Source organism: Tursiops truncatus, chromosome 9 (assembly GCF_011762595.2).
Source record: "Tursiops truncatus isolate mTurTru1 chromosome 9, mTurTru1.mat.Y, whole genome shotgun sequence".
In the NCBI taxonomy this organism is placed as follows: Eukaryota; Metazoa; Chordata; class Mammalia; order Artiodactyla; family Delphinidae; genus Tursiops; species Tursiops truncatus.
The window spans coordinates 36,023,805-36,036,410 of NC_047042.1; the positions used below are offsets into that span (position 1 = coordinate 36,023,805).

At 35.7% G+C, this 12,606-nt stretch overlaps 1 protein-coding gene and 1 long non-coding RNA gene across 2 annotated transcripts in view; one reads left to right on the top strand and one right to left on the bottom strand.

Annotated features, from left to right (window-relative positions):
- Positions 1-3,627, top strand: part of LOC141279533 (uncharacterized) — a 359,504-nt gene extending 355,877 nt beyond the window's left edge. Inside the window, exon 5 of the long non-coding RNA XR_012333929.1 lies at positions 2,462-3,627. This is a non-coding gene — a long non-coding RNA (uncharacterized lncRNA). The remainder of the gene's footprint in view (positions 1-2,461) is intronic.
- The window catches only part of AHR (aryl hydrocarbon receptor), a 50,779-nt gene that overhangs the window by 31,130 nt on the left and 7,043 nt on the right, over positions 1-12,606 (bottom strand). Inside the window, exon 2 of the mRNA XM_019928248.3 lies at positions 8,682-8,869. Coding sequence (XP_019783807.1) covers positions 8,682-8,869 — 188 coding nt within the window. The remainder of the gene's footprint in view (positions 1-8,681; positions 8,870-12,606) is intronic.

Genomic DNA, 12,606 nt, shown 5'->3' on the forward strand with positions numbered 1-12,606 from the left:
AAATTATTTTTTCACTTTACTTATTCATAGAATTTGACTCTTCTGCTGTAAGTTAGGATATCTGAGGAAAAGAGATTAAATTCCTGATCCAAAGAGGCCATATTATTAACTATAAAAGCCAGGATTTGAATACCACAATACCCTGACTCAATAAGAATGTCCTACCATTCTTTTCATCCATCCATGTTTCAATCTGCATGGATTTGATTATATTAAGTCCATAAATTAAAATTTAAAAGAATCTCTAAATCTTAACAGTTTTAGTTATGGAAGGTATCATGAATGTTAGGGGAGTTTCATGTTTTCAAATGTAAATTCTGGAAAAAAACACATAGCTAAATTACCATCTAAAATGGATAACACCATGGGTTAATGACACTCAACACTATTTGATGATTTCAAATGTGCTGATCTTTTAGGCAAACAAAACCTACTTTGGACATTTCTAGGATTCAGAAATCACAACTGCTGCCATACTGCAAGTTTTGTAAATTACTTGACACATAGTAATTAAAAAAAAAAAAAAGCAGATAAAAGTAGTACCCAAACCCTGTGAATGTAAAAAGAAAGTGCACATACAAACGCCTTAAACTTTATAAAACATCAACCCTTAAAAACGCTTTTTATTTAATTCATTTTTACTGCTTGTTCAAGCTCATTCTTCATATATATACATGCATATATATTTGTTTTTCAAGATAATGCTCTGAAATCCAGAGAAACACACAAGCTGAAGATGAATAAACACAATAGCTCTGTTTTGAAAACCTAATGAACTGGAAATGAACTGTTAAAGTATCTACAAAAGGAAGACCAAGAAAAGAGCACATATAATTTTTAATGTAAAATAAAGTCAAAAAAGATCCATGGTAAACAATGAGGTTGAATAAATTTTAGATCATCACATAAACTCTCACCATCCTCTCCTCTCACAGCATTTTTAGACTTGGTGAATTTAAAATACTCCAATATGTAAAATATTTACACTTAATACATGCTTAAAATAATCACCATTTTATAATGATTCGTGACTCATTGCCCCTACACTGCCTAGTTTTAAAAATAACCAGAGAACTATTCCCTATGACAGTTGCAAATGCAGAACTTTGGAATTAGAAACTCAGATCCTCAAGCTCACCTCTGTCAGGCTTAACGCAGCCCACACAAAAATCACCTTTTTTTTGTTTATAAGTTTTCCTTTCCACAAATTAAATTTGCACATCTCAGTTATAGAGATGTCATGAAGAGTAACTCATGACTGAGATTAATGAAGGATGCAAAAGATTTCACAGTTAATGACTCTATTTTAATGGTATAATAACTACCATGAGTATTTTACAGAATTAACAAACACTGCATGCCCTTGACATTTACTATTACCTCAAAGAAAGAAAATTTTTCTGCCCTTTTTACCTCATTAGGTATCTGTGTCTCAACGAAGAACGTGGATTAGTCATTCTCATCAATTTTGGGGATTACTGTCGAAAAGTAGAATAATTTAAACAATCCTTACATGATGATGAATATTTTTAAAACTGATAATGAAATCTAATTCAAAATTTTTACATGTTGAAATTACTTTTGCTAGGAATAAAACATTACCATACTGATTCAGAGTAGTTAACAAGCACAATGTCCACTGTTTTGACTCTGGCATTAAAAGACACAATATAGGAGGAAACAACCCTTTCCTTTCACATCGACCAATTTCAAAGACTGGGTTATGTATAACCACCCAAATCTAAGTCTCTCTTAATAAACTATGATTGCTCATAGTCATTTAGTAATTTAAACTTATTAAATATTTTCCATCTCAAAGGTAACATGATATGTGAGTCTAAAACTCATTTTATGACTGGGGTCTTCTTTTTATTCTCTACTTTTCTTTTTAAATTAGAAGGGGATAGTTTAATTTTAACAATTTGAAATTTGATGAAAAAGCGTGAACGTGATGTTAAAGATTTTAGGCTTTCAGTCTATATTTCCAAGACCTAAGTCCACACTGACTTGCCAGGTCATAGCTCCACTTCGTCATTTTCTGTCTTCAGGCTCCCCTCAACTTTGATTTAATCTATCAAGATGCAAAATTTGTACTTTACTATGTTTAATTACCAACATGAGAAAATAGCAATTTTGAATTTTTAAAATTTGTTTCCTAAAAATACAAAAGACACTACAGAAGTACTTCAAAGATACATAATTTAGAAAAGTCTTTAAACAGTTAAAATAAGCAGGGAAGAATAGAAGGTAACACAGAAGAACAGTGTTACTGAGGAAACTGAATAGAACTTAAACACCTTCTATAATTTCAATTAATCTATTATTAATATATCATTGTTATTAATCCTTAAACATGTTTAAATGTGTCCATTGTGCAGAAATTAAAAATAAAGTATCACCTTATTCTGGAATTTTTAATCTATCAAATTTACAAAGAGTGATTTTTTTCCTTTAAATCCAGAGACCTATTTGTCCATCCTATCTACGCTGACAAAACTGAAAAACACACCAAGACTGCCAGACGACTGGGAAGTATTAATACAACAGGAACATGCAGCAAAGAAGAAAACGACCATAGGCCCAGGAACAAGATAATGAACACAAAGTGAAGGCAAAGGAGCAAAGCGGATGGCACAAGAACGTAAGGGGCAGTACTGAAAGCACCAAGAAAGGGCACAGTGATACAGTTAGTTCAAAGAAGACTGAATCCTTAAACACTTCTACACGTTTCACTGTATGATCCAGCCAATCAGTTAATTAAAAGCCATGTAAAAAGTTCCTTACTGCTCTGATTCCTTAAAACAAACATTCCTTGCATTTGTACATTTAGAAATAGAGAAGAATATAATTGATAGAACCAATAATTATAATTGGCTATTAACAGAAAGCTTATTTGGAAATAGCAAAATATTAACGTCAAAAACTAAGCCCTAGAGCCATATTTCTAAGTATATAATTTAGAATTTCCACATTGTTTTTCAGATATGTTAATACAATTAAGTTAATAAATAATTACTGAGGGCTCACTCTGGGGCAGGCATTGTCCTAAGTGTTTAAGGTGTAACAGTAAACATATTGATAATATTCTCAAGGACCTTCCATTCTAGTTAGAAAAATAGGCAATAAATGGCATATTTAAGTGCACCAAAAAAGAAGCATATTATGAAAATGAAAATTTTATAATCATTGCTTCATCATCTGTAAAATAAAGAGTGTACAAACTGAAAAACAATTCTCTGAGCTTTACTGTCTAGAATACATATAGTTCAAGAGTTTTCAAGGATTAAATATTCAAAGGTTCCCACTGTTCCTCAGCTGAAACTAAAACTAATAACTAGTGAAACTTCTAATCCTTTTCCCTCCCTTGTAAATGCTCCCTAAATGTTGCATTATAAATATTTAATGTGCACATTTTTAAAGGATTTCACATACAGTATTTGTCACAGTTTCTGAGATACTCGACCTTGAGCTATTAGAGGGCAGAAGCCTTTTTTCCCCTTTTTCTTCTTCATGAATTCAGCACAGTGCACACTATTTAGAATACAGCACAATCTTGAATTACAAAATGTATTAAAAAATGATTTCAGTTTAATTATGTCAAAGAAACACCTTCTAACTTTACCATAATGACTGAGTCTTGTTCAAGTACTTCAAAGTTATATTTTAGAATGTTTTGATTAATTAGAAATGGATAAAGATTAATGTTGTACTTGAAACTTAAGTGCTGCTTTTCAGACAGTCTTAGAAGTATAGTCATGGCTCCAAAGTTTAAGAAGATCCCATCCAAGCTGGATTATTTAAACTCACAATAAATAGATGTATTTTCTTGGAAAAATATCTATTGTTACAGTAAAACTTGAGTTTCCTTTCTAACAAGATTGTATGATTACTCGTTTATATTGTTCTTTCCGCAGGAATTCACACACCCCCTGTTTGCATCCTGTTATTCACTTAGAGCTTCCCTTCACTTCGCTCTACTCTTTCCCTAATAGTGGGAGAGTGGTTTTAACCGCACACAAAAATCCTAATCACTGTCCGCCTGCTCCAAGTCTCCTCATTTGCATTTAGTACTTGTTCAGGTCCTAAGAATTACGTGCAAATTTTATTCTGTGTTTTTTCAAAACATTGCATTGCCTTCCTAGATAACTGGTGGTCTGGGGAAGACTTTGGGATTTTTCACACATTATTTCCCTCATCTTCCATCAAACTCCTTTCCTGTACTGAACAACCCTACAAAACTGCTTAGAATACACACTACCCTGATATCACACTTACAGTCTTTCTAAAACTTTGTACATTTGGATTTGTCTTTCTAAAGGCAAAGAAAAATTTATTTTTAATAATTCAGGACATAATCAAAACCAGGTTAAATCACTGCCTCAGACTTATCTAGAATGCTTGTAAAAATACAGATTCCTGGGTTCTACATAAACCTACAAAGAATCAGCATAAAAAGAGCATGTCCTAGAATGTGCATTTTAACAGGCTTTCGAGGTTATGCTGATGCATACTAAAGTATAAAAACCAGTAATTCAAAGGACCTAAAATTAAAGATAATACCACCCAGCAATCCCACTACTGGGCCTCTACCCTGAGAAAACCGTAATTCAAAAAGAGTCATGTACCACAATGTTCATTGCAGCTCTATTTACAATAGCCAGGACATAGAAGCAACCTAAGTGTCCATCAACAGATGAATGGATAAAGAAGATGTGGCACATATATACAATGGAATATTACTCAGCCATAGGAAGAAATGAAATTGAGTTATTTATAGTGAGGTGGATGGACCCAGAGTCAGTCATAGAGAGTGAAGTAAGTCAGAAAGAGAAAAACAAATACCGTATGCTAACACATATATATGGAATCTAAAAAAAAAAAAAAAAACATGGTTCTGAAGAACCTAGGGGCACGACAGGAATAAAGACGCAGATGTAGAGAATGGACTTGAGGACATGCGGAGGGGGAAGGGTAAGCTGGGATGAAGTGAGAGAGTGGCATGGACATATATACACTACCAAATGTAAAACAGATAGCAAGTGGGAAGCAGCTGCATAGCACAGGGAGATCAGCTCGGTGCTTTGTGTCCCCCTAGAGGGGTGGGATAGAGAGGGTGGGAGAGAGACACAAGCGGGAGGGGATATGGGGATATATGTATACATATAGCTGATTCACTTTGTTATACAGCAGTAACTAACACAACATTGTAAAGCAATTATAATCCAATAAACATGTTAAAAAAAGATAATTGATGAAGGAATGACACAAATAGGGTAAAGATAATTGATGAAGGAATGACACAAATAGGGTAATAAGATCTTACTGTCGAATACACTGAGCCAGAATAAAAAATAAACTTATTAATGAAAAGCCAAGAAAATACTTTTTAACAAGTGAGAATTCCACAATGAGCCCCGCTACACTATGACATTCTTTATAAGGTAGATTTGGGAATCGCTTTTACTTGAGGTATTGAACAGGATACACATCTATTCATGAAATATATATATATATATATATATATATATATATATATAGAGAGAGAGAGAGAGAGAGAGAGAGAGAGAGAGAGAGAGAGAGGGAGGGAGACTGCTTTTTACATTAAATATACATATATTAATGTATATGTATGTGTATGCATGTGTGTAAGCATATACACATACTCACACACATAGAGACAGCCTAGAAAGCAGTAAGTATGTTAATACTGAAATGGCACACTGGCTATTCTCCAAGCAGCTTCAATTCTACTCCACTGCTTCTAAACAGGGAAAAACCCATACATTTTTTTTCTCTTTTAACATATAATTTGATTTCCCATTATAGAGGAGCAGGAAACGAAAAGGCAAAATGATCATGTCAATACATCTTGACCAGAGTCAAGGAATAGTGCCTCCCTGGCTTCTCGACTATAAACCCTCTAAGGACAGAGACCACATCTTACATGTCACGGAACCCTCCATCATAAGGTCAAACAGCACAGCATGTGAATAAATGCTGAAGATCAGGACTGCATCCCAAGAAGCTGGGATTGACCTTGGGGTTACAATCTACAACGGGGGCTCCCAAACTTGCCACACCACCAGAGTGTATGATTCCATTGGTCTAGGGTAGGGCCCAAGATTTGGCATTTCTAACAAATGGCCAGGTGACATTAATGCTGACTGTCTAGGGTCTATACTTTGAGAATCACAGATCTAGGGAAAAGTTCTCAGGATTTTGCTATATATATATGGTTCCCAGAAAAGAGAAGTAACTGAGATATGGTCAACAAAAACAACAGAGGGAATGTGGAAACCTAGTTCTAGCTCGATGACAAAATAAATATACAGCTGATACACACACACACACACACACACACACACACACACACACCACTGAACATCACGTGACTCACCTAGAAGATGAAGGGTGTGGTATACATGAAGATTGAAAATTCAAAGGCTTTTTATATAGATCAGAGAAAACATAAGCGTCTACTATGAACACTTAAATATATAATCTTCCCTGAAGTTATTATCCTCAAATCAGTGTATATTGCCCAGATCACAATGGTTAAACTATACAATTTTTTTAAACATCTTTATTGGAGTATAATTGCTTTAAAATGGTGTGTTACTTTCTGCTTTATAACAAACTGAATCAGCTATACATATACATATATCCCCATATCCGACTCCCTCTTGCATCTGCCTCCCACCCTCCCTATCCCACCCCTGTAGGTGGTCACAAAGCACCGAGCTGATCTCCCTGTGCTATGTGGCTGCTTCCCACTAGCTATCTATTTTGCATTTGGTAGTGTATAGATGTCCATGCCACTCTCTCACTTCGTCCCAGCTTCCCCTTCCCCTCCCTGTGTCCTCAAGTCCATTCTCTACATCTGTGTCTTTATTCCTGTCCTGCCCCTAGGTTCTTCAGAACCTCTTTTTTTTTTTTAGATTCCACATATATGTGTTAGCATATGGTGTTTGTTTTTCTCTTTCTGACTTACTCCACTCTGTATGACAGTCTCTAGGTCCATCCACCTCACTACAAATAACTCAATTTCGTTTCTTTGTATAGCTGAGTAATATTCCATTGTATATATGTGCCACATCTTCTTTATCCATTCATCTGTCGATGGACACTTAGGCTGCTTCCATGTCCCAGCTCTTGTAAATAGAGCTGCAATGAACAGTGTGGTACGTGACTCTTCTTGAATTATGGTTTCCTCAGGGTAGGAGCAACAAAAAGCCAAGCAACTTCGTAATTGGATTATATTAATCATTTAGTCAAGCAGTTTTTGACCAAGAATCAGAAACCCAAGGAGTACATTTATTGCTTTAGTCTGCACTCACTGAAGGCGTTTATTACTGTACTACAGCTTTGTGGTAGTCCATTATTCTCCTTTTCCTTTTTGGCTCTTCAAAAACTTGAATACTTAAGCTTGTACATGATCTTGTGTTTCGCTATCCTTTTTATTGTAAAATGCAAATATTTTAAGGGATATTTTGACTCTAAATATGATAAAAGAATTTCTCACCTAAAAAAAAACTATATAATTTTTAATCCAAAATGAAGAACATACAGCATGCAAACAAACCAATAAATAAAAAAGATGCTCAGACTAAACACAGCAAACCATCTAAACATAGACCTACAGGGAAGTAACTGTTCTGCAATATTCTACACACAAACCGCAAATTCAAGTATCTGTAAATATGTCAAGGGCAGCAGTATCAGCATCATCTGACAGTAAGAAGAGCAAAATCTCTGGCGACACCAAAACCTACTGAATAAGAACCTTCATCTTATCAGGGTCCCTATGTGATTTATGAGCACGTTAAAGTTTAAGAGCACTGACATGTCACTGAGATTTTATCATTAATTCTTTACTACTATGGGTAAAATGACATAACAGTTCCTAAAAAATCTATTTCTGACATACAAACAGACCAAAAGAGAAATCGAGGAATTATTTTACATGAGAAGACACACTGAAGCATTATTTTCAAACAAAAACTTCCATTTAAAATAATTTATGACTATGATAGACTGTGCAATTAAAGTGTAACAAACATCACCTAGTTCAAATCCCTAGCTTAAAGCAGAGTAAACTGATGCTAACATGTTCAAGTCAAATAGTTGTCAGTGGCACAATGGAGACTGAAATCCAACTCTATTGACTCCAGTGACAAAATGCCCTTTCCAATGGAAAAAAAATTTGTAATTACATTTTCCTGGAGCAAACATATAGTTAATATAAAGCAGTAGAAGTATAACTTTGAAAGGATAAACAAAATGATGTATCTGTGAAACATATTGAAGGAAATCCAGCAAAAATATATCATAGTAGTTAATATGTGTTTTATTCTTTCCAGTAAAAAAAAAAGACCTTAAAAAATTGACTAGAAAGGAGAAGAACCAGAAAGTGTCCTTCTTAATCTGAGTGTTACTATTTTCAAAGAATGACACCACATATTATTTAAGTGGCAGCATATGTTTGATGAATCAATCTGGAAAACTGATTTCAGAAATATTAAAAATTTGGCTTTGCTACCTAAGTTTTACTATCCAGCAATAAACAGAACTTTTTCACGTAAGGCTAATTTTTGCACTTTTCAACACAGAAGCAGAAACAGCCGTATTCAACGTAAGTATTTTGTAAGCGACTGTAGAAAAATTAAACCCTTCTGTCTTACCATCAAAGAAGCTCTTGGCTCTTAGATAACTGACACTGAGCCTAAGAACTGAAAGTTTGTCCAGCTTATTAACAACATCTTGTGGAAAAGGCAGCAGGCTGGCCAAACGGTCCAATTCCGTATTAAGTCGGTCTCTATGCCGCTTTGAAGGATTCGACTTGATTCCTTCAGCTGGGACTGGCTTGACACTAAAAAACAAACAAAATTCCATAAAATACATTAAAATCTATAAAGAAAAAATTCTGATCACATTATAACATCTCCTCAACTATTTTTCTAACAAAACAAACATCTAAAATCTACTTCAAGTTTACATAAATCCTTTCAAAATGCTCCCTTCATATCTTAATTAAGAAAAACAAGGGAATGGGTAAACTCCTTCATAATGTTTTATTAAAAACGTATGAACCCATCACAGGAAAATGCTGAGTACCTCTTATATACCTCATACATTTGTGGTACATGATTCCCAATTAACAAATCTATTAGGCGTTTTTCCTCTTCAAACACATCTACTGTTAGGGGGAAGAAAGAAATCTGCAGTAAGTTATGTGAAAATTATGCCTCCTTTGCTATCTTCCACAAAAATCATCTTAGCATCATTTATGTTGCAAATAAACAGGAGCGACCCTAAATAAAAAGCTGTTCTTCATCATCCTCAGCTTCCTATATTTAACACTTTCCTGTCAGTGACAACGTCTCAAAGCCATTGTGGCATCTCCACAGGGTCCTCCAGCCATCTAATGGGGTCCTCCGATATTAAGGCGAGAAAAACTTTGACTTTAGTTATTGATATTTGTCAATTGTGACAAATATTAGAGGTTAACTGTTTACCAGCAATTGCCCGCAAATTTTGCTTTTATGACTGGCCAGTAATCCTTCTTAATTATTAGCCATCATAGTTTGTGTCTCAATTAGAAAATCCAATGAAATCCCAACATTTAGCATGATTTTCATCTGAGAAAAATGATACTTATGGTTAGGAGTAGAACTTGAGTTCAGAAATGAGAAACTGAACTTCACACAAAAGCCTTAGCCAGGATTTCATAACAGAAATTCATTAAAGTGGATTTACAGATCATCAGACACCTAACGTTGAAATATTAAAAAGAGAAGATATCAAAAAACCCAACAGGGGCTTCCCTGGTGGCGCAGTGGTTGAGAGTCTCCCTGCCAATGCAGTGGACACGGGTTCGAGCCCTGGTCTGGGAGGATCCCACATGCCGCGAAGCAACTGGGCCCGTGAACCACAATTACTGAGCCTGCGCGTCTGGAGACTGTGCTCCGGAACAAGCGAGGCCGCGATAGTGAGAGGCCCGCGCACCGCGATGAAGAGTGGCCCCCACTTGTCACAACTAGAGAAAGCCCTCGCACAGAAACGGAGACCCAACGCAGCCATAAATAAATTAATTAAAAAAAACCAAACAAAGTAATTTTTAGATCATGTCTCTGTACCCCACCATTTGCCAGAAAAATAAAGAATTAGCCGGAGCATTCTTATGATGAAGACTTTTTTCCTCCAGTTTTACTGAGAAGACAAAGCCATTTTTGATAATTCAAATTAATTTCATCTGAAAGAGTGGAAATTGGCTTGAGTATAATGCTGTTAATTTGATTCAATCAAAGCATTTCTCGACAACATGTTTTCAATGTTATATGAACATGAAGAAGTAATACTTTATGCAAAAAGATAATAGAAAGTAATACGAAAACTTAACAGGCTTTTTTCAATGTCCCTACCCAGTAATTTCTTCAGAACTTGTCTATTTCTATTTTTTTCTATTACAGTTCATGTTACTTCTACAAAAAATAAGAGTAAGAAACTGATAAAGTGGCATATATACAAAATAAGTCAGTAGATACTTCCTCTAGACTATGCATGTAACTACATACTTAACAGAAATTGGTGACTATTTCTCTAGCTATTTTCCCTGGTCACGTGTATAATCAAATTCAAGTCACACCTAATTACTGCATCTCTCCAATTAATCAACTGAATCTCAACTTTTACCTATAATGCATGTCTACCTCATTGAATAACTGTCTACTGACTAATCACCTGTTAAAGCAAATATTTATTTGCACCTATGTCCTGGGTGGTCCAGGAAAACATTCTTCTCCTATATACTCAAAAAGTGTGATGGGAGCTGAGTTCAGCGAGCAACTGCTTGAAAAAAGATTTTTATAGAAAAGGTGGTATCTGAGCTACATCTTGAAAGGTGAACAGGATTTCAGGAGGCGGCATAACTGAGGAAAGGTGAACTGTGAGAGGGCCTATCTGTGAAGCACAGGGTAAAGAGAGAGAAGGGGAAGCTGGTTAGGGCCGCCTTCCTTCAGTAAACAGTGACCACCCACCACACGTGCCAAGCACAGAACACTGAGCGGTGAACCAGCTTCAAAGCGCTGCTCAATTAGATCACTTTACTGTAGAGTCTTCCCTGACCTACTCCCACTGGATTCCTCCCAGGTGACTACTGTACTTTATGCATCTTATGTAAATGCCTTAAGCACCATGCCATTAAGGAATATTCTGTGCAGACAGCATTTCCCGTAATTGAAAATAAAATCTAGTCGTGCACTCTTGGTAGCTTTCCAGTAATGATTATAAAACACTGGGGAGAAGACAGTAACACAAACATTGAAGCAAGACAAGCTGCTAGGACACAGAAAGAAATAACAATAAAAGTAGGATAAAGAGGTTTAGAGGTGTTCCTCCATGTGATATTGCTGCCTGTCTTGCGCTGGCTTTTTGCAGTAGTCAACCCTGCACTAGATGAGACTATTTCTATACACAATGCAAAACTGTCCACAGCTCTAATGTATTATTATGCACATTATGGAATATTTAGCTTGAGATTGAATTTCCTAAGTCAAGTGTTATGCAACCTATATTGCATATACTTGTTTGTTCTCTTATTACAATATCAACTTAATCATTCTGTATCTCCAGTGCCTAGCATAGTACTTGACACGGAGTGGACTCTCAATTAATGGCTGCTGATCAGAAGTGTCCAGAAAGGAAATGATTGCAGCCTGACCACAGGGAGTGATAGTGGGACGATAACAAGTAAGGCCTGGCTTGAGATTTTTAAACACAGCACTTTGTACCTACCACAAAGCTCCGTACCTAGCCAGACTCAAGTGTTCAGTCAACTAAACTGACGTGCTGACTTCCTAGGTATAGGAAGTAAGGGAGAGGAAAACGGTGAGTGAGGAGAGGTTGCAAATGACTGGGATTCGTAGCTTAGGATCACAACTATATTTCCTAATGGAAAGTATGCCAAACGAAGAAAGAAGAGACTTGAGGACAGACCTCAATGATGCCAACATTTAGGTATAACGTTGAGGAAAGGGCCGCGGGCAAAGAGTACGGAGGAGGAATGATAAGGCAGATAGGAAAAGAACCCAGGCAGAATATTTTGGAGGTCCCAGAACAAAGTCAAATGCACCAAGTTATTAAGGAAAGTCAGGGCTGAGAAGTACCCACTGGACTTGGCATTTCGAATCCACTGTTGTTAAAGCTGAAGTCATAGATTTGAGACACCTTTTCACCGATTTTATGAGAAATATTCAGAACTATTTTGTGAAAATACTTCATACTTATCCACACCTATTAAAGATGCACCAAGTAATTAAAAATAGAGAGTAATTCTACATCAATTACACTTGAGTTATGCTGGTACTTTTACTTTCGTATTGTCTTTAAACCTATGCCAAACATACTGCCAGCCATCTATTTAAACAAAAGTCTACATCTGAAATGTAAATAAGTATCCCTGCAAGATTGGATTTGGGATATCTGGAATTCAGACACCTCCTGAAATAGGGAGACTGTAGATGTCGATCGGGGAAAGGAACAATTTATTATTTTTTTAAACCTTAACCTCAAAAATCTTGTCCCAACCTGTAAACCAAAATTGTTGTG